This window comes from Patella vulgata, chromosome 2 (genome assembly GCF_932274485.2).
Source record: "Patella vulgata chromosome 2, xgPatVulg1.2, whole genome shotgun sequence".
NCBI lineage: Eukaryota > Metazoa > Mollusca > Gastropoda > Patellidae > Patella > Patella vulgata.
In genome coordinates this window covers 27,565,266-27,588,660 of record NC_065880.2, presented here as the reverse complement: position 1 = coordinate 27,588,660, position 23,395 = coordinate 27,565,266, and the positions used below count along the sequence as shown (strand labels likewise).

The following is a 23,395-nucleotide window of genomic DNA, read 5'->3' as shown; positions in this document are numbered from 1 at the left end:
TAAAAAATTTGTAACTACATATTCATACCTGTAGTTATGTCTTCGATCAGTGTTCAAATATCATCTAAAATGAAAAACTCGACTATTTTACGACAACCAGTGATAGATCTGTATAAACAAGAACCACGAGGACAGTAAAGATAAGATTTGACGTTGTGTTCTTTTGGTTAAGAACATGGAATCCTTATTGGTGAGAACACACGCTCAGAAATATTGCATGTGTTGTAAATATGATTTTCATTTTAAAATTAAATCGTTGTTTGAACTAATTCCAGATTTCGTCCCCTTAATCATCATGCGTAAAATTGGCTACGCTAGTCAGGCCCACAAAATTAAAAACAGTCCGAGATCTCCTTGTAGACGTTGCACTCCTGGTCCGCATCTTCCTACAACTGCAATAAGCAGCTAATTTTGATGCATCTCGACTAGTTTGATTTAGAAATAGGGTCCCACTTCCGAAATATATCGCATTCAATCATTGTCGCAGATATTAAAAGTTTTCAGGGTGACTATCAATGAGTATCAAACACAAGCAATGACTCAATGAGTGAACGTTTGACGGACCTTGATTATACAGAGGAACAAACATGATCATTAACATGTGTACATGTATGTATGTTCGCCCATCACACTTCGTCAGGGTGTTCCAACCCCACATGGGAGCCACGGTGGCTAGGTGGTTAAGACGCTGTTTCGCTAGCCTGGAGGTCGGGTGTTCGATCCCTGCATTGGCCGAGAAAGTTCATCAGGATTTTCCGACGTGGTTTCCCCTTGTCAGTGGTGCAGAACGGAGGGCCTAACAAGGACAGCTGTCTAGTCCTTAAGATTATACGAAAAACCAAGGTCCTGTGTATATATTGGAATGCATGTAAAAGATCCCCTGGCTGTTGGAATTCGATATAAGACTAGACGATAGTGCCGCTGCACAGGCAAAATTTCCCTCATAGCATACTGTATGGCATATGCCCGTCTTCATTAGGCCAGTATAGGAGCAGAATAGTAAGACGTTAAACTTCATTTCATTTCATTTCCACCTCCACATATGTTGTGTCATATTAACCAGCATGACCTTGTGAATGTTTTGGCCATGATTCAGTAAATTTGGTAATATCAGTCTAATATATCTACCAAGGAACAATCAAAATAATGGCCTGACTGATTTACATGTGCAACCACCATCGAACTAAGGGAAGATTGGAATAACTAAGCTTACTAAAGATTTTTGTATGGAATTGGACCCCCTGAATCCATTTCCAGAGTTATCACCCCTGCCTTTTACACAAAATGCAAAATGTGAAATATTTAAGACTCTCCAGAGGACACAATTTTTGTCCTCTCACTCTCAGATGAAACCTAACATTAAACATACATTATGCAAGAGCTAAATCTGATTATTGCAAGTCTTTATTTAGGCTTCAGATGTCATAGAAATTATAAATTAGATCTTTATTTACAAAACAGGCACAAAATCAACTCTGTAGACCCACAGATGGCTTGGATTCGCTTGGAGTTAAACAGGATTTCATTGATTGATTAAATTTTTAAATGGCGTCGTAAGCTGAGATTAACCGTTACGTTGACGTCATACTCCGGGAAATTTTAGATCGAGGCTGAATGATAGAGTGTACGAAGCGAGGCCGCATATGTAGGTCAATTTGATTGAAAGTTCGATAATACGGCCTTCATATTATGTTTACTTGTGGTTAAAATGAGAGTTTGGATGTCGGTATTATAGGCCTACGCTCTTTTGTCATTTGCGTTTACAGAAAAATTATAGAAATTGATAAACATCGCAGCTAACATCACCCCAGTTGAATTGCAGCCCATGCAGCCCCATTGGATCAATACAATGTTTCCTATTTCAATTTGTCTGCTTCGGGAATACGCGCAGGCTAACAAGATTGATGTGGTCTATTCCTTTAAAACTTTTGCTTCTTATCTATATAATAAAAGTCTTATTTTTAATTTGTAGTAAAAATAAATGTGATACGAATTGAAAACGTTATTTGATAATCAAGATTATGTAGGTGGAGTTAACGCCTGCCAATCAAACGGCCTGCATTCTCGTAGACGGTGAAGAGGGATTTGACTCCTATTTCTAGTCAAAAATTACAACGGTGATAACTTTGTTCAGAATAAAGTAATTTGACTGAAATTTTCAATATACATGTATTCTTCTTTTATCATCTATTTTTGAACTGTTATAGCAAGAATGGCCATCTCTCTATTAAAATCTCATTTTGGTGTGCATCACTTTCCAGTCCTGGAGTTATATCCCCTTTTCTGAAAACCTACAGTTTGTAATAGATTGTTTTTCAAATTTAATTTAAAGCAATGGGGTCTTCATTCTGCAATGTGTCTGATTCCGAATGAAATCTGTGAGAAAAAACATACTTTTACCAAGCAATTTTAGATTTATTGAATATGAAAATGGAGCAGAATAAATTCTCAAAATATTCTTACACAGGGATCTTAATCGGCTGTTTTTTGTCGGCTTTAGCCACTTGAAGTTCAATCAGGCCGATTGGTAGAACAATGAACCGTCCACTATGGTATCATAAATCAATCTACTTCCAACTAAATTACAACCGGTTAATTATTACTTGTTAATTAATTAGTCAATCAACTTGCTTGTCGGCTGCAATAACAGTCATACCTTAGTGAAAATCGTCCATGTAGTTCATATAAACCAAGTAATTAGCATAAGTAACCGTAATTTTGATAATCGGCTGGTAAAACACAGAACAAGCTTGCTGATTATTTATAACTGCCACGCAGCAATCGAAGGAAGACGATCTCAGCATGGATTGTGCATCTATCGTGCGTCTTCGGCGCTTTGTATGAATACCGGTTGATATTAAAATAATAATTGGATCATAATTTAATGGTTTCACTGACCAGTTTCTAGTTAAATTTAAATCTTAGTTGAATATAATCCTCGAATAGAACACCGAATACACCGAAAAACAGTCATTAATAATATATTATGAATCTCTAATGCCGAATTCCAGATGACACATGATATCGGTTGGAATTAGGTCAGTAAACCAGCGATGCTAGTTTTAGTTTTAAATAGCGTTTACCGTTATGATTTTTTATTTTATACACATGCTGACAGAGGCTTATTTTTTAAAAATATTGTTATTATCATTGAAAGCTATATGGCACAGTTGTATGGAGTTTAATTTTAAAGCCATTTCAATTATGGTTGTCATGTGATTACTGTGCCGTGTGTCTGTCATTGACAAATGAATAAAAACATTTGCAAGTTACTTTACAGAAAAAACCTACAAATTGTGTTCTGAAGAAATACCACGCTGCCGTATCAGCTTATATCCATCGAAAAAAAAACAAACGAATACAGTAATTTATTCAGGAATGAATATTACTGACATGAATTTCAAGCCGGTACGTGAATTAAATATGGAAAATTTTCCAAACAGTGTACCTATTTGTCATTATTTTTGTGCTAAAAACTTGACACTGATGAATTTCAACAAATTTTTTTTTCTGTAAGTCAAATAAATTTTAAAGTGTTTCTAATGGTAGTAAGTAGTAAGACAGTGGAATTCGGTTGTCTTTAGTGACGAATCTCGATTCACTTTGAGATTTGCCGATGGCAGGGTCGGAGTGTACCGCAGACGAGGTGAACGTTACGCTCAAGTATGCGTCAGAGAAGTTGACCGATTTGGTGGCGGCAGCGTCATGGTTTGGGATTCTTTTTGTGCACATGGACGTCTCCTCTTGTTGTTGTCCAAGGGAACTTAAATGCTGTCCAGTACAGGGATCAGATTTTGCAACCTGTTCTTCCGGTTATGCAGAGACATGGGCCTGGACGAATGTTTCAACAAGACAATGCTCGACCCCATACAGCAATTGCTACCCAGAATTTTTTAAGAAATGCCGGTGTCCGACCTTAATCCTATTGAACACATCTGGGACGAACTGGGTCGACGTGTTCGTCAGCAAGTGAATCCACCACTGATGTTGCAGGATCTTCAACATGCTCTTGCTGAGCAGTGGCGACGTCTTCCTCGGGTAGTGATTACTAATGTTCTGTGATCCATGAGAAGATGTTGTGTGGCAGTACGAGATGCTAGAGGAGACCACAACCGTTACTAAACACTTTATTCCGATTGTTCTCCAAGTCTGTGAATTTTATTTTGGGGGGTACTGTGACATCACAAACGTTATCAATGTCAAGGACTTTCGGCAAGACGTATTCTTGCTTTCTGTTGATGTCAAGGTCGTCTGTGCACAACATAACACTAAAATAGTTGCCTTAAACAAACCAAATATTAAAAATCTAGTCCCAAAAATCCCGAGTGTCAAGTTTTTAATTTGGCTGAGTATATTACCAAGAATTATTTTTTGTTGAATTCTGGTTATATTAAAGGGAATGGAAGCTTAAAATTTTATAATCCAGTTCCTACCGGGATCTCATTTGACCCAATTCTGGTGGTTCGTTTCAAAATGGATTAAGAACCCTGTTCTTACATGTAGTAATTTTGACTGAAAATCGTTGATGTAGGATTTAAAATGTCAATCAATTAGCTCTGTGTCTGTTCTCAAGCAGAGTTTATTGTAGACATTGTAAGTTTAGTATGCTTTATGTGATATGCGTAATGCATTGGAACCATGAATGAACTGTCAATTTCAGCTTGAATTATTTTGACCTGTATATGTATAGATCTACATTGGGCTGGGTATGTTTAATTTGTCAGAATGTATAGAAATTTCTTATTTTCAAGAACATTACCGGCATTAAGAAACATAATGATTTTGTAACGTGAAACAAAGGGGCTCTAGATACTGTAGCTCAAAACAAACATACATGTATCTGTAAAATACTGCAATCAATACAAATGAAAGCAGATAGCCAGCCCTGTATATCTCTTATGTGGACATGAAATAGAGGATTTTTATCATTTTTTACTTGAGTAAATATTTAAATGATCTAAGATGTATATATCTTCCAATGAAATTTCACACCCTTAATAATAGGCAAAATTTTTCAAATTTGTGCTCCAGTAATAATAGAGAGGTAGTTAGACAAAGCGTTCTCATATCGATTGTATATCGACATTACCTAATTACTGAATAAATTATTTATTTATTATTATTTATATACAAGGTACATGTACCGGTATCAGGCCCCATCTTTTATGAAACATTTCTAACAATGCTCTTGCAGCTATGCTCCATTACACTCCAAAACAATTTTTTCCCTTTCTGAAATGTATTTTATTTATACATTATAGGTGACAACTGTAGAGGAAGATGAGGATGATGATGAAATTCAACCAAATCTTATGGATGATGAATCTAGTGATGTAAGTTAAAGTATAATTGTTTAATATTTAATATATTTATTGATTTAATTAAAATTAAATCTTTGTTTGTGTTATTTTGTTGGCCTACTATGCTTGGAGATCTACATAAATGTTCATGCTTGTCTCTGAAATCAAACCCTGACATTTGCACCAGGCTTGTTGATTTATTTGAAATACAAAGTACAAATATACTGAGCACCATGGAAAACGCATCACTTAGTGTTTCGTATAACAAAATGATTCTGTAAACATATCTTATTTATTTTGCTTCTTATTGTGAACAATATTCAAATGGGAACACATCAATAACAACACATTTGTACACTTATGGAATTTTAATCTGCAATCAACGGTACAAAGTTAGAGGGGGTCAAAACCAAAAGTATGACACAGATGTCAGTAGCGCGTGTGTCCTCCACGGCTCTTACGCAAGCTGTGCAGAGACGTCGCATGGAATTTACCAATGTTTGAAAGAAGGCCTGGGGCAAATTGTTCCATTCTTGGACAAGAACAGCTTCTAAAGCAGCAATGGTGTGCATCCAATCTCATCCCAGACATGTTCTATCGGTGCCATGTCCGGAGACATGGCTGGCCAGTCCAAGACATTGATGTTGTTAGCAGCCAGGTAGTCCATACTAAAACGGGCGGTATTCGGACGTGCATTATCCTGTTGGAAGTGCTGAAGTTGTGGGTGCGCTCGAAACATCAGAACAACAATTGGTTGCAAGACATCATCACGGTAGGCTACAGCATTAACGCGACGCCTGCAAATGTGTAGGGCGGCCCGGTGATGAAATGTGAAGCCTCCCCACACCATTACACTTCCCCCACCCCATCGATTCGTTTTGAAGACGCAGCAGTCTGCAAGACGTTCCCCAAGATGTCTCCACACACGTTGACAGCCATCAGCGTGATATAGATGAAAGCGAATCTCATTACTGAAGAGCACACTTTGCCAGTCTACTCTTCTCCATATCTGGTGTCCTTGAGCCCATATCAAATGATGATCCCTGAGTATAGCTCCAACATAAGGTCGTCATGCATGGAGTCCTACTTCTCTTAAGACGACGTCTTACGGTGTTGGCACTTACTGGTCCTTGTCTTCTGACGACTGCTGCACCTGTTCGAGTCGCTGGGTGGAATCTGTCACGCAGATGAGTGACCCGGATGTAGCAGTCTTGAGCCTGGGTTGTAACGCGTTGTGGACCAGGACGTTGACGGTCACGTGTTGATCCAGTAACTCGAACACATTCCACCAACCTTACAATAGTGGACTGATGATAATTGAAGTGTCTGGCAATAGCACGTGTAGACATGCCAGCCCTGGACATTCCCATGGCTTCATTCCGTTGATTTTCAGTAAGTCTCGGCATCTCTAGCTCGATTCCTTCACACGTCCAACAACAAATTACGACAGATTGACATTTCACAGTTAATATACTGCACATTAAGTTGAAAACATGCTTTTAAAGGGCTCACACACAATGCTGCATGTGAATATTGGGTTTTTCATGTGCATCTCGTGCAATTTTTTTTTTTTGCACACGGACATACAAAATTTTATACATACAAAACCACCTAGTAATAAAATATTTGGGAAAAAAAAGTGATGCGTTTTCCATGGCGCTCAGTATATATACCAGAATGCCAAATTTATAGGCGTCTGACCATTCATATTTAGGGTGGCAGTGGCGGAGGTTAGGAAAATAGTGTATGTGTGATTTAGATACTTGACTTGCAAACAGAATGTCTGAAAACAAGATAAACCTTCAGAATCGTTCAAAACTAGTTCTTACTAATCAGGTGTGGTGTCTCTGGGGCCCAGGAGGAAAGTGTCTGGGACAAATATTCAAATTGGTGCAAATTGGTAGTGTATTAGCTGTGGTATTTGTGTCTTTAGAAACATTTTCCAATACATTGCATACATGTATGTAACACGAGAAATGATATCATGTTACTCTCGGCATGACCTCTGTAAAGTGTTGACACATTGTGTCTTGTTCCATTCATATTTATAACACAATTTTCAATCATGTAATGCATTATATATTTTCATATTTTACTGATGTTGATAATGTTTTTTTTTTACTGATGTTGATAATTTTGCTGATGTTTTTATAATTTTACTGTGTCATATAGGAAGATGTTGATGATGAACATCATGCAAGTCTTCTATCATCTATAACATCTCTAGCTGATCAAAAACAGTAAGTTCATTAATACAAGATTAATACATTTATTTCGAAAATCGTCAACCATTTTGACAACCTCAAACTTACTAGTCACATATTTGATCTTACAGTTCTCTCAATCAAATATGAAAAATAAATATGGCGATTGACTCCAAATAGTTTATTATTTAGTAACATAGGCCACACCAGTTTTACTTTATGTTCCCAGCCTTTAGTCTTTCATGGAAATCATGGGACTATTAAAATGGATTTATCTGTTTGTCACACTTTTTGCGACATCATATAAAGGTCAAACTTGGTGTAGGTTTTTATTATGTGAATCCCTTGACAGAGTTTGATGATGAACATTTTCTGCCAAGGGTAAGCAGATATAACCAATATTTGATTTTTTTTATAATTTGAAATATAACTTTCTGGTTGTGTAAGACAAGAGTGATAAAACTTTGAAGAGTTGGTGGACATCAGCCTCACTGTTGGCTTATGTTCTTCTGGAACCCCATAAATGTCTTCTTATTTACCTGGGGGAAAGGATAATTTAAAAGTAATTGTTTTTCTGGAACCCCAAAAATTTCTTCATATTTGTTTGGGGGAGTAATTTAAAAGTAATTGTTTTTCTTTTTACATTTTAAAGTTTATAAATTTAAAAAACAACTTGTCCATGGTCCTCGTAGCTATTTAATTATCAAGACTCCAACTTGCTTTGCTTTTGGTAAATTCCTCTGTTTCTTAAAACCAAGTCACAAACATTGCTCTATTTACTACTAGATAATGGGAGCCAAGGGGCTTATTAAGTAAACAACTGGCTCACTAACCAGGAGATCTCATTTTCTGTCTCGGTGTTGGCCAAGAAAATTCCTATGGATTTTTTAGCGTTTTTATACGCCCACATTGAAATGCGGTCGTATATTGTCGTCGCCCCCGTCCGTCCGGCGTCCACAATTGCTTGTGGACGCTCTAGAGGCTAAAGTTAATATCTGATTGACTTTAAATTTATATACAGTGTTTAAGGTCATGAGACGAAGAAGCCTATTGATTTTCAGCAATTTCCGATAATTACTGACAGAGTTATGGCCCTTGATAACTTTGAAAAATCTTGTGGACGCTCTAGAGGCTAAAGTTAATATCCGATTGACTTTAAATTTATACACAGTGTTTAAGGTCGTGAGATGAAGAAGCCTATTGATTTTCAGAGATTTCTGATAATTACTGCCAGAGTTATGACCCTTGATCACTTTGAAAAATCTTGTGGACGCTCTAGAGGCAAAAGTTAATATCCGATTGACTTTAAATTGATACACAGTGTTTAAGGTCTTGACTCTTGAGACGAACAAGTATATTGATTTTCAATGAATCTTTATGACTTGAACAGCTAAATCCATGATGTTAAAAGTTTTGTATACTAAACATTAGCATGGGGAAAGACTTTATAAAAACCAAACAAATTCTAATGGTTTTCTGATAATTACTTAATGAGTTGTTACTCTTAATCAGATTTTAATGTATTATAAATGTTCCATTACCGAAAAAAGTAAAAATATGCGGCAACTCTTGTTGACTGCCCGGACGATATAGCTGCTGTGGGCGTATGTTTCGTTGCCAGGCAACCTATCTTTCCTCTTGTCAGTGGTGTAGGACGGAGTGCCTAGCACAAAGCAATGTGGGATGAAAAAATGTGTATGTACATGTAAAGCCCTTGACAATTGGAATTCAACTAAAAGTGGCCAGATACACCATTGTCCAGGACAAATTTCCTTCATAGCACACTGCATGGCATACAATACCCCACACTGATCAGCTGTGAATATTCGCTATGTTGCTACAATCACTGATAAGGATGACATCAATGCGATTTATTGAGTCTCAAATATTAACTTTTTTCCACGGACAAATTAAATTCTAAAACATTGTTTTGATGCATTAGAAAAATAAATAAAGACGTTTGACGTATTTGTAGGTAAAAATTATTTCCTATTTAGTGTAAATGGGTATAAATATGACTAAAAGGCAGCATTCTGCCCTAAGCAGTAACGTCTTACGTAAACAATGCACGCGCCATTCAGCTGTGACGGCACGTGTTAAAGGCAGTCGTCTTTTACAGAGATATTAGAGAAGACTCGTAATTCTCTGTGAAACAGATTGACAATACCCCGTCTTTCATCTCACCAATAATTAGTGATACCACTGCATTGCTAATAGTTTTGTAATTGTTATTATGTCTTGAAAAAAGCTGTTGCTAGATGTATATATATGTACTGCACATAAATCCAGTGAAACCAGGAAATTTATTACCCATCTTTTTTTTTATACAGCAAAAAAACACATCAAAGAACTGTCGCTTCTGCAGATGTATCAGAGTATGGATTCAGTAAATTATATGAGAGTAAGTTATATGCAGATTAATGAATTTAATATATTCATAACACTTTTAATCCCGAAATGACCTCAATGGACGACTGGCCCCAATATTTATTCATTGTTGTTTATTGCATGCAGGGGAGCCACAGTTGCTTAGTGAGTAAAACGTTAGCTAACTAACCAGCAGGTTGTAGGTTCCATCCCTGTGTTGGACAACAAACTTCAGTTGGGTTTTTCCTGCATGGTTTCCCCTGGTCAGTGGTTCAAGATGGAGGGACTGGTTAGGAACAGTGTCTAGGCACTTGGATTGGATGAAAAACGGTCTCATATGCATGTGGGTAAAAGGGGCCTTCTCAGTTGGAATTTGACAATGTGTAGGCAGAAACAAAATAGTCTAAAGTCCAAACAAAACTTTGTTTATTGGACACAATATATAGCATATGCTCGTCTCCATTAGCAATTAGAAGTACCCGTAAGACATTAAACCTCATTCCATTCACCCATGTTCGTGGGTTTGTCTTATGGATTTCCTTTTGTGTGTGTTGTGTTCCTACTATCAATTAGTATATAAAAAAATAATTATTCCTCTCAAAAAAGAAAATCAGCTTTAAATCTTTTTAATTCTTATATTTTCAGAGGAGTCCCAGGTGAATTTAAGTGAATTGGTGTCTAGTTTAAACTCTTCCACTTCTGCTGGTAAACTGAAGAAAAACATTAAAACTATTGAACAAGAAAAAGTAGCAGATGTACCTTTAGTTAAACCCCAACAAGAACGGGTACGTAAAATAACTTAATAATGTAGTTTCAATCTCACTTAAGTTAAACTTCAACAAGAACAGGTACGTAAAATAAATTAAATAATGTAGTTTCAACAACAACCGGTACATAGAAATAAAAACACAACAATCATTTATATATGGAAGACCAAATGGGACAATATTCATGATTCTTGTTTCTACATTCCAGTTTGAACATTTTAGACATGAACGCAACATTCTAAACTAATGATTCTTGTTTCTACATTCTTATGTCAACATTTTAAACAAATAATTGACTTTATGTTTCATTTTCAGCGTTTTATCGGTAACTTTTATATATCATTAAATATTAAAATTAAAAAATAATTTCTTAATTTTACACGATAAAGAAATCAGTTCATTGGTTTCTGAAAGTATCTAAAAAAAAATCTGGAATTTGAACCCTTATGAAAATAATTGACTTTATGTTTCATTTTCGGCGTTTTATCGGTAACTTTTATATATCATTAAATATTAAAATTAAAAAATAATTTTTTAATTTTACACGATAAAGAAATCAGTTCATTGGTTTCTGAAAGTATCTAAAAAAAAATCTGGAATTTGAACCCTTATGAAAATATTTTCTACGTTTCAAAAAGTCTTGAAGTTAAAATCTTGAAATGAAAATGTCCAGAAAAATATCATGAATTATCAACATTATTACACCAGAGGGCGTTAGCGTATGTGTACAACTTTGATACAGACTATAGATTAGAAATCAAAAGTAGACTTTTAAACGAGTGGAAGTGGGCCTTTGCTGTGTTTACAGTACCCGTAATTAGTTGCATGAAACAGAAATTAAGCTCGAGATATAATAACAATACAAATAACTTCTATAATTTAAACAGCTAGAAAAATTAGGACAAAGGCCTTTCTTACATATTTGCTGTTATTTGTTTACTTTTTCATATGTTTACAAATTAGACCTACACGTTTTTCTTATATGGCAAAAATGGATGATAATGCTGTGTTTTAAATGGAATCTATTCTTTTGATTTCTAATCTATAGTCTGTATCAAAGTTGTACACATACGCTAACGCCCTCTGGTGTAATAATGTTGATAATTCATTATATTTTTCTGGACATTTTCATTTCAAGATTTTAACTTCAAGACTTTTTGAAACGTAGAAAATATTTTCATAAGAGTTCAAATTCCAGATTTTTTTTTAGATACTTTTAGAAACCAATGAATTGATTTCTTTGTCGTGTAAAATTAAGAAATTATTTTTTAATTTTAATGTTTAATGATATATAAAAGTTACCGATAAAACGCCGAAAATGAAATATAAAGTCAATTTTTTGTTTAAAATGTTGATTTTGTGCATGAAATGTTGACATAAGAATGTAGAAACAAGAATCATTAGTTTAGAATGTTGCGTTGGTGTCTAAAATGTTCAAACTGGAATGTAGAAACTAGAATCATGGATATTGTCCCATTTGGTCTTCCATACTTATATGGCGTACAATTATTGGTTTGCATTACTATATATATTATGTTTTAATTTACAATAAAATTTGTGCTTGAAAATGGTAAGAGAACACTTGTCAAATCGTTGAGCTACATGTATAATAAACCAGTGATTGTATTCTATGTTTGTTGTGTTTATTGTGGTTAATTGCTAAATGTTACTCAAGGATTATAACATACTGTCTCACTAACCAAGAGCTCCCGCGTTTCAATCCCAGTGTTGTCCAGGAAAGTTCTTCAGAGTTTTCAGCAAGGTTTCTCCCTTGTCAGTAATACAGGCAGATAGCATTGCAATAAACAGTGTCTAATTATTCGAAGGGAAGGAGAATTGAGGTACTGTGTAGGCATACATGTTGGCATGTACTAAAAGAACATTTGGCAGTTGAAATGCAATGAAAGGTAGGCAGAAACACTGGGCAAAATTTCATTCATTGACATTGAACACTGTATGGCATATGCCCATCTTTATTAGTCTGTTTCTCTTCCCTCCATATCTGTCTATTATTTAAAAAATCTTTATTTTTATTGCCATTCTGCTGTGTTTTTTTGTTTTTTTTCTAATGTATTAATTTATGAAATGTCTAGTTAACGAGAAGTATCGCATACCAAGCTAAAACTGAAGAAATATCAAAATGGCAGCCATTAGTCCAGAAGAACAGAAAAGCAGAACAGTTAACGTTCCCTTTGCAGCAACCCAACTTATCTCTAAAAACATCAGACGAGATGACAAAACGCTTTCAGGTATTCTTACAGTTATATTCTATCAGTCATTGTTTATTGAGCTGATCAATTGAGTGCCAACACGCCTCTGGATTAAGGAGATTTTTGAGGATCTATCAGCTGCAAATTGCTCCCCATAATTTCATATTTTATTTTTGTCCCCCGCCTTTCGAAGAAAGCAGGGGACTATTAAAATGGGTTCGTCCGTCTGTCTGTCTGTCTGTCCGTCTGTCTGTCCGTCACACTTTTTGGGACACAATAACTCTCTTCTTAATTGAGCTAGAATGTTCAAACTTGGTGTATGTGTTTATTAGGTCAATGCCTTGATGGAGTTCGAAGATGAGCATTTTCCGCTTAGGGTAAGCAGAGATAAGCAATTTGATTGGTTGATGCTTTGGGACACGATAACTCTCTTCCTAATTGGGCTAGAATGTTCAAACTTGGTGTATGTGTTGATTAGGTCAATGCCTTGATGGAGTTCGAAGATGAGCATTTTCCGCTTAGGGTAAGCAGAGATAAGCAATTTGATTGGTTGATGCTTTGGGACACGATAACTTTAGTTCTAATTAAGTGAGATTGATGAAACTTGGTGTATAGTTTCATTACAGTAATACCTTGACTAAGTTTGATAATGAGCATTTTCTGCTCAGGGTAAGCAGAGCGATACGCAATTTGATTGGTCGAGACTTTGGAAAACAATAACTCTCCTACTTTGATTGTCGAGACTTTGGAAAACAATAACTCTCCTACTTTGATTGTCCCCCGCCTTTCGAAGAAAGCAGGGAACTATTAAAATGGGTTCGTCCGTCTGTCTGTTTGTCTGTCTGTCCGTTCCGCTTATGGTAAGCAGAGATAAACAATTTGATTGGTTGATCTTCGAATTGAGTAAATGTTCATGCTTATTGTCCCCCGCCTTTCGAAGAAAGCAGGGAACTATTAAAATTTAATGACAGAAAGAAAACAGTGAACTTTGCACAACTTGCAGCAAGATGGAAAATAGACCCGTTGATACAACCAAACTCTAGATCTGTAGGCATAGAGCATGTTTTCCCCTTAATATGCTATAATTATTCCATCAAAAACATTGTATGCTTAGACTATAAGTAAAGATATACTGTTTGATTGTTCAATACTTTGTAAAAGATAATTTGTGATAAATTTATATGTGTCCTCTAATTATTTTCCTATTTCGGCGGGGGACATCAGCCTCACTGTTGGCTTGTATATCATTGACAAATGCTCTAAAGTCACTGTGTAAAAGTCCTGACTATAATTATAGACTCTTAATATTGTACTGTACCCCTACCTTATGAATGAAAGTATGCATTCTCCTTATTATGATATAACTAACCTTATTCTCCAAATCCCTAACCTTGTTCAAACTGGGGGAGCTTTTTTAGGAAAACTTGTCAGTTTTATATCGATCTTTGAAATCAGCATCCTAAAATTGACTCTTGTCTCACAAACTTCCCTACCCTTATTTACTGCCTCTTTGTCCTGTGCAAACTTTTCCTAATTTTTAGACCTCCCCTCTGAGACCAGGCCTGTAGCCAGCTTGCTTGCTGTGGAGGGGTCGTGAAGTTTTTTTTTACAGGGGGGGGGGGGGGGCACAGTCTACAGTAGGTATTTCAGAGCTATGGTCTGCCCCCTGATGGCTACAGGCCGGTCTGAGACTGCTTTTTTTTTTAACTTGATCAGTAATTAAAATAATATTATGATTATTTGTAGGCAAGAACACCATTAGAGAGAGAAATAGCAATGTTATTACACGGTAGTGATTATGTAGAAAAACAAACAAAAATGTTAACACCAGCTGAAGAAAGAGCTTTAAAAGCTATGAGCTTAGAAGAGGTAAAAAAACAACACATGTACAATGTTATATAGCCTTTTGTATTATGATTTATTGTGGAACACTTGGGCATCAACATAGTGGATTAGTATATTATCGTTTTGGCATCGCTTATTGCTACATATTATCAAGCGATTATAAATTTTGTGGTTTTTTATGTAATTGTTCTGATCAATCGTTCTTCCAATAATGCTATCCAGTGCACCGGACATGACAGATGTTTACATGTGTATATGATATAGTATAGGCTTACTTTATTACTACCAATACTTGTATCTTGTATTTTATGCATGAAATGGAGTGAAGCCATCAATGTTTACTGTTAGGTTTTATAATATGATAATTTACCAGAAATGATAGTGATGTGTGTATACGTTTCAACAAAATAGAACTGTATGAAAAGCTAATAGGGAATATAACACAGGATTCTAATTGCCTATCCATGTACGCTTCAATCATGGCTGACAGCTAAAGGGGTGTTTTCCATAACTGTGGACATTATCAGCTCAGAGAATAGTGTTGAATCCTAAGCATTTTATTATGCTTGTTTTCACACATACAAGACATATTGTATCGTGACCCATGTATTGTGATATGTAACATGAATTACCAACAAGGTTAGAGCCACGGTGGCTCAATGTATATGGCACTGGTTTACAAACCAGATTATCCTTGTTTCGATCCCAGAGTTAGCTGAGAAAAATCTTCAGGATTCTTTAGTGTGGCTTCACCTTGTCAGTGATGCAGGATGGAGGGACTAGCAAGCAACAGTATCTAGTCATTTGGAGGGAATGGAAAACCAAAGTCTGGTGTACGCATTGCCGTGCCAGCACTAGCCCACTGATTACTACATCATTTATTTAAAGGAGCTAAATCGCTAACATTTGGGACATAGAAATTGACAAAAGTGGGTCGCAACGCATATAATACTGTAATATGAATGTATATAAACTGATTTACATTCAATGGTTTCCGTTTTTACTCTAATTTCAAATCAGTTATGTTCGGCGAAATAAGCCAGCAGTCTCAAGCGAGTGCAAATTTCTAGCGTCTGATTATTCCAGTCTACATAAGCCGTTTGATTTGGTGCAATGTGTCTAGCCTCGTCCCTCGAGTCTCTTGATACAACTGGGGCTGAAGCGCATTATGGTACACGATTCGTGTACCAATGGTAAAATGTTTATTTTGTCTTAAATATTGGATATCAAAAGCCCATCTTTTTCCGGTAAGATCACAACATGAATGTTGATTTAATTTGACAAATAAATCGTGTTTTCAATGTTGAAGATTTTGGATGATATTGAGTTAGGGACTTAGCTACTTTAAGGGGGAGATATTGAAAATGGATCCGTCCAAGTTTGTTTCTATAAACCATTCAAGATGTCTTTGTGACAATTTCTACACACATCAACCTATTATATTAGTTGTATACCTTGATCACTGCAGTGGATAATTTTGTCTGAGTTCTTGTGTAAAACTTTACAACAATCAAATCTCAGTTTTCATTGATTTAGAATATCTGTAATGTATTATAGGCAAAAGAAAGAAGAGCAGAATTAAATAAATACAGAGCTCTGATGACCTACAGTGAGGCTAAATTTAGACGACAAAAGAAAATAAAGAGTAAAAGGTATGAAGATTGAAAATTTCAATGAATAATATTTTTTCTCAATCTGGCTAAAAAAAAAACCAGATCCTAAAGACACCAATCTTTAATGTACAATTTTGTGACAATATCTTATGTTTTCACAGCTTAATCCACGCTAAAATGTACTCAAATTGATTATTTGATATTACTTAAAAAAAACAAAATATAATGGTAGGTGACAATGACCTGTTTATATACCTTCTGCTGAAGATGCCAAATATTTGATTAGGTTCCATTTCTGCTCACACAATATGCAGAACCGTGACAGGAGTTAATACCATGTCACATGATTGCAATTTCATCAATTCAAGCAGCCTCATATAGGTTCTGTCAAAGAATGTAAGCACCCATGTAATGTATCACCAGCAACTACTGACATACTTTCAAATTTAATTGATTATACAAGATTCCTTAAAAGATTATTATTTTATATACCAGATTTCATGAAATATTATTATCTTTTATACCAGATTCCTTAAAATATTATTATTTTATATACCAGATTCCATAAAATTTTACGGAAGGAAAAACTGAAGAAGGAGGAAAAAGAATTGGATGTTTTACAGAAAACCGATCCTGAATCATATTTAGAGAAAATAGAATATGCTGATAGAGCCAGAGTAGAGGTACGAATTGGTTTAATTTTTAAACTTTTCTAAAGGTCACGGAAGTTCGTCTCTCTTTTTTTTATTGTTTTAACCGTCCCATTGTCTGCATGAAAAGTGTTGATTGATGTGAAACACTGAAATATCTAATTACCGTCTGTAACCAATTTAATCAGTTTTATTCTGTTAATTAACATATAGGGAATGACCGAGGTTGGAATACTGGCTCTGCACATAGTGCCATGTACATAATAGAGCCCTTGACAGATGGAAATCAACGATGAGTAGTTAGAAATGACACCCACTGGACAAATATCTCCTACCCAATGTTGCACACATTAACATAGAAATACAAATTAAAATGTGTTTGTCTTTAAAAGTTTGGTGTTGATGAGACATTTAACTCCATTCCATTCTGTTAACTACCACAGTTGTATTCTTGTAATATATTTTCAGGAAAGAATGAGTTTGAAGCATAGAGGTGGAAGTAAATTTGCCCGAAAGAAAATGATGTACGCTAGATACGACCCGTTGGTAAGTCATTTTTTTTTTATTCTCTCTGATAGTGATAGTTTAGGCATCTTGGATATTAAAACCTGTTTTCAGATAAACCTGACAAAATTGGTCTGACTTCATCAAATAGTTTGGATGTTTATGAGGGCCATGAGGAATTTTTGCAGAAAGCTTTTTAGCGTCTTGCGGAACAGTAGGATGTTGAACTCCATTTCATTTCATTTTTATCTTCTTGTGAAATTTTGAAATTTAATTGAATTTCTGACACAACTGACTTTTTTTTTGCAAACTAATCATCATATTGCAGTTTACATAGTAAACCACAGTTCCATAGGTATACACATTGCAGTGTACATGTTAAAACTTAGGACCACTGGTATATACATTGCAGTGTACATGATAGAAACTTTGACCATCAGAGTATGCATTGCGATGTACATGGTAAACAGGGCTGATGGTAATTTTTCACAGTTGATTAGCAGCACTGCTAATCAAAAAGTCCAATTTTGCCAAATTTGATTAGCAAATTTAAAAATTGATTAGCAGTTTTTTTAGTTTCAACGTTAAACACCTAAATAACAAGATATTACTTTAATTCATAACAAATATGATTAGATTCCATTCTGACTATTCTTAGATTTTTTAGCACTGCTAGGGTGACCCACCATAAATAAATATCTCCATATATCTCGACAATTACGCCACAATACTTATATATATGCCAAGCCTCAAATCAGTTCCACACAATTATAGTCACTAAATAAACGATCATGTTGTACTTAATAAGCTATGGCCATTAATCACGTATAAATATTAGACTGAAAACTGGTTCCAAGAGTCGTCCATGACATCCAGACACTTTTGAGTAAAAGATAGGTTACGTGCCCTTGTTTTGAAATTAGTCTCGCTTAACCAGTCTATCGACCATTCTACGTCTGATTGACAGGTCGGGATAATCAAGACTACGTTTTTACGAAACATAACAGAAAGCTAGAACAAGAAATTGAATTTAGAAATATGCACGTTAGGTAGCTCAACAATCGTTTTAAGAAGCTTGTAAAAGTAAAATGAAACTACTGCTAGTATCATGTTCTTGCCTAACCTGAGTGTTTCAGAGATATTATTTGTACTAAACCAAAAGATGCCGCTCTTAACGGTACAGTTAATGATAAAGCGATTTAAAAAATGAAACGAACGTAATTTCTAAATCTGCTGTAATAACCAAGAAGCTTAATTTTACTGCTATTCAAAATCGTCAACAATAAATTTTTTACGGCTGTAATAGTTGATAGATTTGTAGAGAATTGCACGTGCCATGGCTATTTATAGTATCATACTGTCAGAAAGTTGGTCTCGGCACGGCGAATGTGCACGCTTCAGTGGTAGTCTCGAACTATCAGCGGTGGACTGTATTTCTGTGAGTACATGGGCCACCCTAGCACTGCCACAAGTACTTCTTGTAACAGTTTGTAAATGTGATGTAGACATTTAGTTAGGTCTTATGTCTGAAGCCAATTCTTGACAGTGACTTCCGAAGCCCCACTCATTTTAATTGTTATTTTTTTGTTACGTTAGAAATCTTCGTTAGAAAACAATTTCGTCTGCTTTTTATCGTGTATTTCTATTTTTGTTCAATCGGGCGCACCTCGATTAACTGGACACACGCGATATAAACAATAATATTTTACGTGAATTTTTACTTTGATTTATCATTTTACAATACATTAACATGTATTTATTTTTTTATATTTTATTTACAATACGTGGGGAATACATTGGATTTATTTCTTTCAAAATGAATATGATATAATTTCTTGATGTCTCGCAACGTGAGTGGTACTAATTGATTCCCTATTTCTGGTTTAATAGTCCCTATTCATAGAGTTATGTCCCTGTGTTATATAGTATTGTGTCTGGGTAGTTCGAGAAGAAAATGTCACACGGGGAATTCAGTTTTGTTTATAAAATTTTATTCAACATTTTATACACGTTGAAAGTGTTGAGTAAGCCTTCTAGTCTTCAAAATGTGGATTATTCTTGTGTCAATATCCCAAATGACAGGCATATTAATGATTCGCAGTAACTGCGAATCAAAAACGTTAGATTTTAATTTTTGGTTAGCAACGGACAAAATATGTATCGCAAATTGCGCTGCGATACTGGTTGTCGGCAGCCCTGATGGTAAACCAGAGGACTATCGGGAGTACAGATTTCACTGTACATAAAGAACTTTGTTTTGTAATTTTTATTTTTAGTGCATATGCTTGATAATATTTTCATTTTTTCCAGGCCCGTCAAGCTGTTCAAGATATGATTGAAAAAAATAAAGAATTGACGAAAAAGCACTACGAATCTAGTGATGAGGATGAAGATGGGGATGTTAGTATGGATGATGATGCTGAATTTAGGATGTTGTCTGCTGCTTTAGATGCAAAGGGGGACAACCCATGGATGAAAGCTCCAACTAAATCATCCGATTTTGTCAGACCAAAGAAAATTACACAAGTGAAAAAAAATACTGAGGCTTCTGATTCTGAGGAAGAGGAAGTTTTGACCTTTCACCCTGACAATATGAATACTGATAAGAATTTACTGGAGTTGGAAGCTCAACGCCAAAAAAAACTGAAATTGAAAAATAAAACACAAAATGTCGAAGTGTTTGATATGTCTAATATTGATAGCTCAGGAAAAGAACAACAGGAGTTTGATGAAGATAAAGTAGATGGTGATGAAAATGATGAACTTGAGAAAAAATTGTCAAAATCCTTGAAAGAGGAAGAATTGGTCACACCAGGTAAAAAAGGTAGAAAAAAGAAGAAAAAAAATCATAAGAGTGGTGAAGAAAAAACGACAGATGTTTCCGAAGACAAAAAAGATGTGGAAGATTTATTTAATATTTTGGAGAACGTAGAGAAGCGACACGCAAAAAACAAAAAAACAAAAAAAGAAACAAAATTGAAAGCAAATTCTAAATCAAGTGTTGAATCAAACAAGGAAGAAAACTGTGAATTAGAAGTAAACAATGATGAAGAATTATCCCACTCTATGACTAGAAAACGTACGATGGAGGAATATGAGAGTAATTGGGCCGAAGAAGAAGATAAAACTCCAGCAAAGGTTAAGAAACAGGAGAATTCCGAAGAATCTTCCCAGGCACCCAACATTAAGATGGTTTCAATTGACCCAAAGAAATTGTTCACTATTGGGCCAGAGGTTATAAAATCTACAGATGGGGCTGAAATCGTGACCAATGAGGATGGAGATAACATGTTAGATGTGGAAGAAGAACAGAGAATGACTATAGCCCAAGCATTCGCTGATGATGATGTTATTGAAGAGTTTAAACTAGAAAAGAGAGAGATAGTGGATCAAGATAAGCCAAAGGATATAGATTTAGTTCTACCTGGTTGGGGAGAGTGGGGTGGGGCTGATATAGAACCCAGTAAAAAGAAAAAGAAAAGGTAAGCAGGAAATAATCAGAATAGTTTTAAAAACACAAAGGCAATTTATATGGAATACAGTCACTGTTTTTTTGGGACATATAGTGCCTTAAAATGATCAGAGAGCACTTGGTGAAAAGTCATGCTGAAATGTATAACAAACCAATGATTGCATTCCATATAAATGTTTGTGTTTTTATTGTGTTCTACTGCAAAATGCTACTCAAGTATTACAGAATAGATTTTATTTAATTGTCTAATAATGTTAATTACAGTATTGATATTTTTCATATTATTTTCATCCCACGCCAAACGAAGAAATGTTATGGGAAGGAAATTGAAATATTTTGTGTCTCTATTAAATACTGTAGAAACATATTTTAAATAATATTATAGGTTTACTATAAGACAAAAGAATAGGGTCAAGAGAAAAGATTCTAAAATGGCAAATGTTATTTTACATGAAAAGAAAGATGACGCTGTAGCACAACATCAGGTAACAGTTGTAATTTAATTTGATTTATATTCAAGTAATCAGATGATACTTAAGCTGGTTTGTCCAATTACAGATGGGTATGTAGCACTTGAAGTGGGGAATCTGGCTGCAAAAATTGTGTGACACTATGCCCTCTAGACCGTAGTTCTGATCCAGCCATATAAGCCAGTTGGGACAGTTTGTCTTAAAACTGGACTGAAATTTGCTTGGGACCCACCAATCCATTTGCTCACAGTTAAACTAGCATATTTTTCCCAACCCCTTTGGCCAAATGTCACAAGTTTGTGTACATATTTTAAGCAACCAGGTGGGGGTGTTGTTTTGGGGTTTTTTTGTGGTATATAGTTCAAACAGCTTCATATTTCAGCAGCAGTATTAAAAAAAATAAGTTCCATCATTTTTAACTTTTTAAAAATCTTTACAGGTGAAACAGTTACCAAGACAATTCCTGAATACTAAACAATTTGAACAGAGTATAAGTCAACCAATCGGAAATACCTGGAACCCTGAGAAGGCTTTCCATAGAATGATTCAACCGAAAGTCGTCACGCAACTTGGTTCAATTATTAAACCAATGGACAAGGAAGAAATGTTCAAAAAACAGAAATTGAACAAAAAAGCAGGAGCAGATTTCAATAAAAATGTACCCAAGAAAAATCAAGATAAAAACAAAAGTAGAAAAGACATAAAGAACATTAAGAAAAAAGTTATCAATAGGAAGAGAAAGTGAACCAGAGATGTTATATGTACATAATATAATGCATGTAAAGAGTGTTCCACTTCATTCAATGGATTAAAGCCACTGAGTGTCATTTGCCTTTTTTGGGGGGTGGGAGACAATATCTAATTTTTCACGTCTTAATTCACGCTAAAATGTACTCAGATTGATTATTTAATATTTTATTATAAAAAGTAAAACATCTAACAGTAGATAATCTCCTGGCTTGAATTCAATCAGATTAATAAAGAGGTCCAGTAGAAGATTAGTGATTATTGTAGGTGGCACTGACTTGATTTGACCATATCCCATTGATATCATCTGCAGGAATACTCAGTTCTGAAATAACATCTTAACCAGCTTGAAGATAGACCTCTGAATTGTGGTCCAGTTATATAATTTAACAAATTTTCATCCAATACTAATTATTGAAGTACATATATAATATAATGTATTAGAATAATAAAAAATGTTAATGATTATCATTGGATAAAATAAATAAATAGTGAAAGTTTAATAAAAGCATTACGATTTACAATAATGGTATATAAAGTAGATGAAATAACACCTTACTCCCATTACACTGGGGGGTTGGATGGCCAAAAGGTTAGCACGTGCGCACTGCACTGTTTCATAGGTCTGTCATTGAGTCAACTAGCAGGGTTTCAAATCCCTGGTTGTACGTGACAAGGAGTAGAGTCGCCTCTCCACCCTCGTGGGTTTTCTCCGGGTCCTCCGGTTTCCTCTCACTGCTAAAGACCCCTACGGCGCAAGCGAATTATTGAAATAAAATTGAACCATGTGTTAGTCACGAAATGACCTAGTTTGTGTCGAGTGGACGTTCTCTCTCTTTCTTATCCATTCCACTGATGGCTACCCAAGATACAGTACAATTAATTATGGATCTCGGTGATACAGTTGGGGTAATCGGGAAATACACCCCAAAAAAATTCTAAAGCAGCAAACTTGAAAAGATTATATAAACAATTAAAGATTTTTATTTGGTTTGTATGGCAACCCTTTATCAACTACAGTATTCAATCTTGGAAAGTTTATTGTTAGCCGGGATGGGTGCAGTAAGTGGTGTAAGACTGCACTTTAGGTCAATAGGTATGTCACTGAATCAACTTGCGTGGTTCAATCCTAGGCTAGTACGTGACTAGGCATAGGGTCGTCTGCATAACATTGTGGGCTTTCTGCTAGTCCTGTTTTCTCACCATGCTAAAGACCATTACACTGGAATTATTGAAAGAAATATTA

General features: G+C 35.2%; 1 protein-coding gene across 1 annotated transcript; it reads left to right on the top strand.

The window, feature by feature from the left end:
- The first annotated feature begins 30 nt into the window (after nucleotides 1–30).
- LOC126811997 (U3 small nucleolar RNA-associated protein 14 homolog A) lies at nucleotides 31–22,657 on the top strand. Its single transcript, XM_050538098.2, has 13 exons — nucleotides 31–190; nucleotides 5,262–5,333; nucleotides 7,473–7,540; nucleotides 9,835–9,905; nucleotides 10,517–10,656; nucleotides 12,732–12,887; nucleotides 14,595–14,717; nucleotides 16,251–16,345; nucleotides 16,866–16,989; nucleotides 17,425–17,502; nucleotides 19,771–20,942; nucleotides 21,318–21,417; nucleotides 21,842–22,657. The coding sequence occupies exons 1-13, from the start codon at nucleotides 176–178 to the stop codon at nucleotides 22,145–22,147; spliced, it is 2,520 nt and encodes an 839-aa protein (XP_050394055.1). The 5' UTR covers nucleotides 31–175; the 3' UTR covers nucleotides 22,148–22,657.
- Nucleotides 22,658–23,395: the final 738 nt, after the last annotated feature.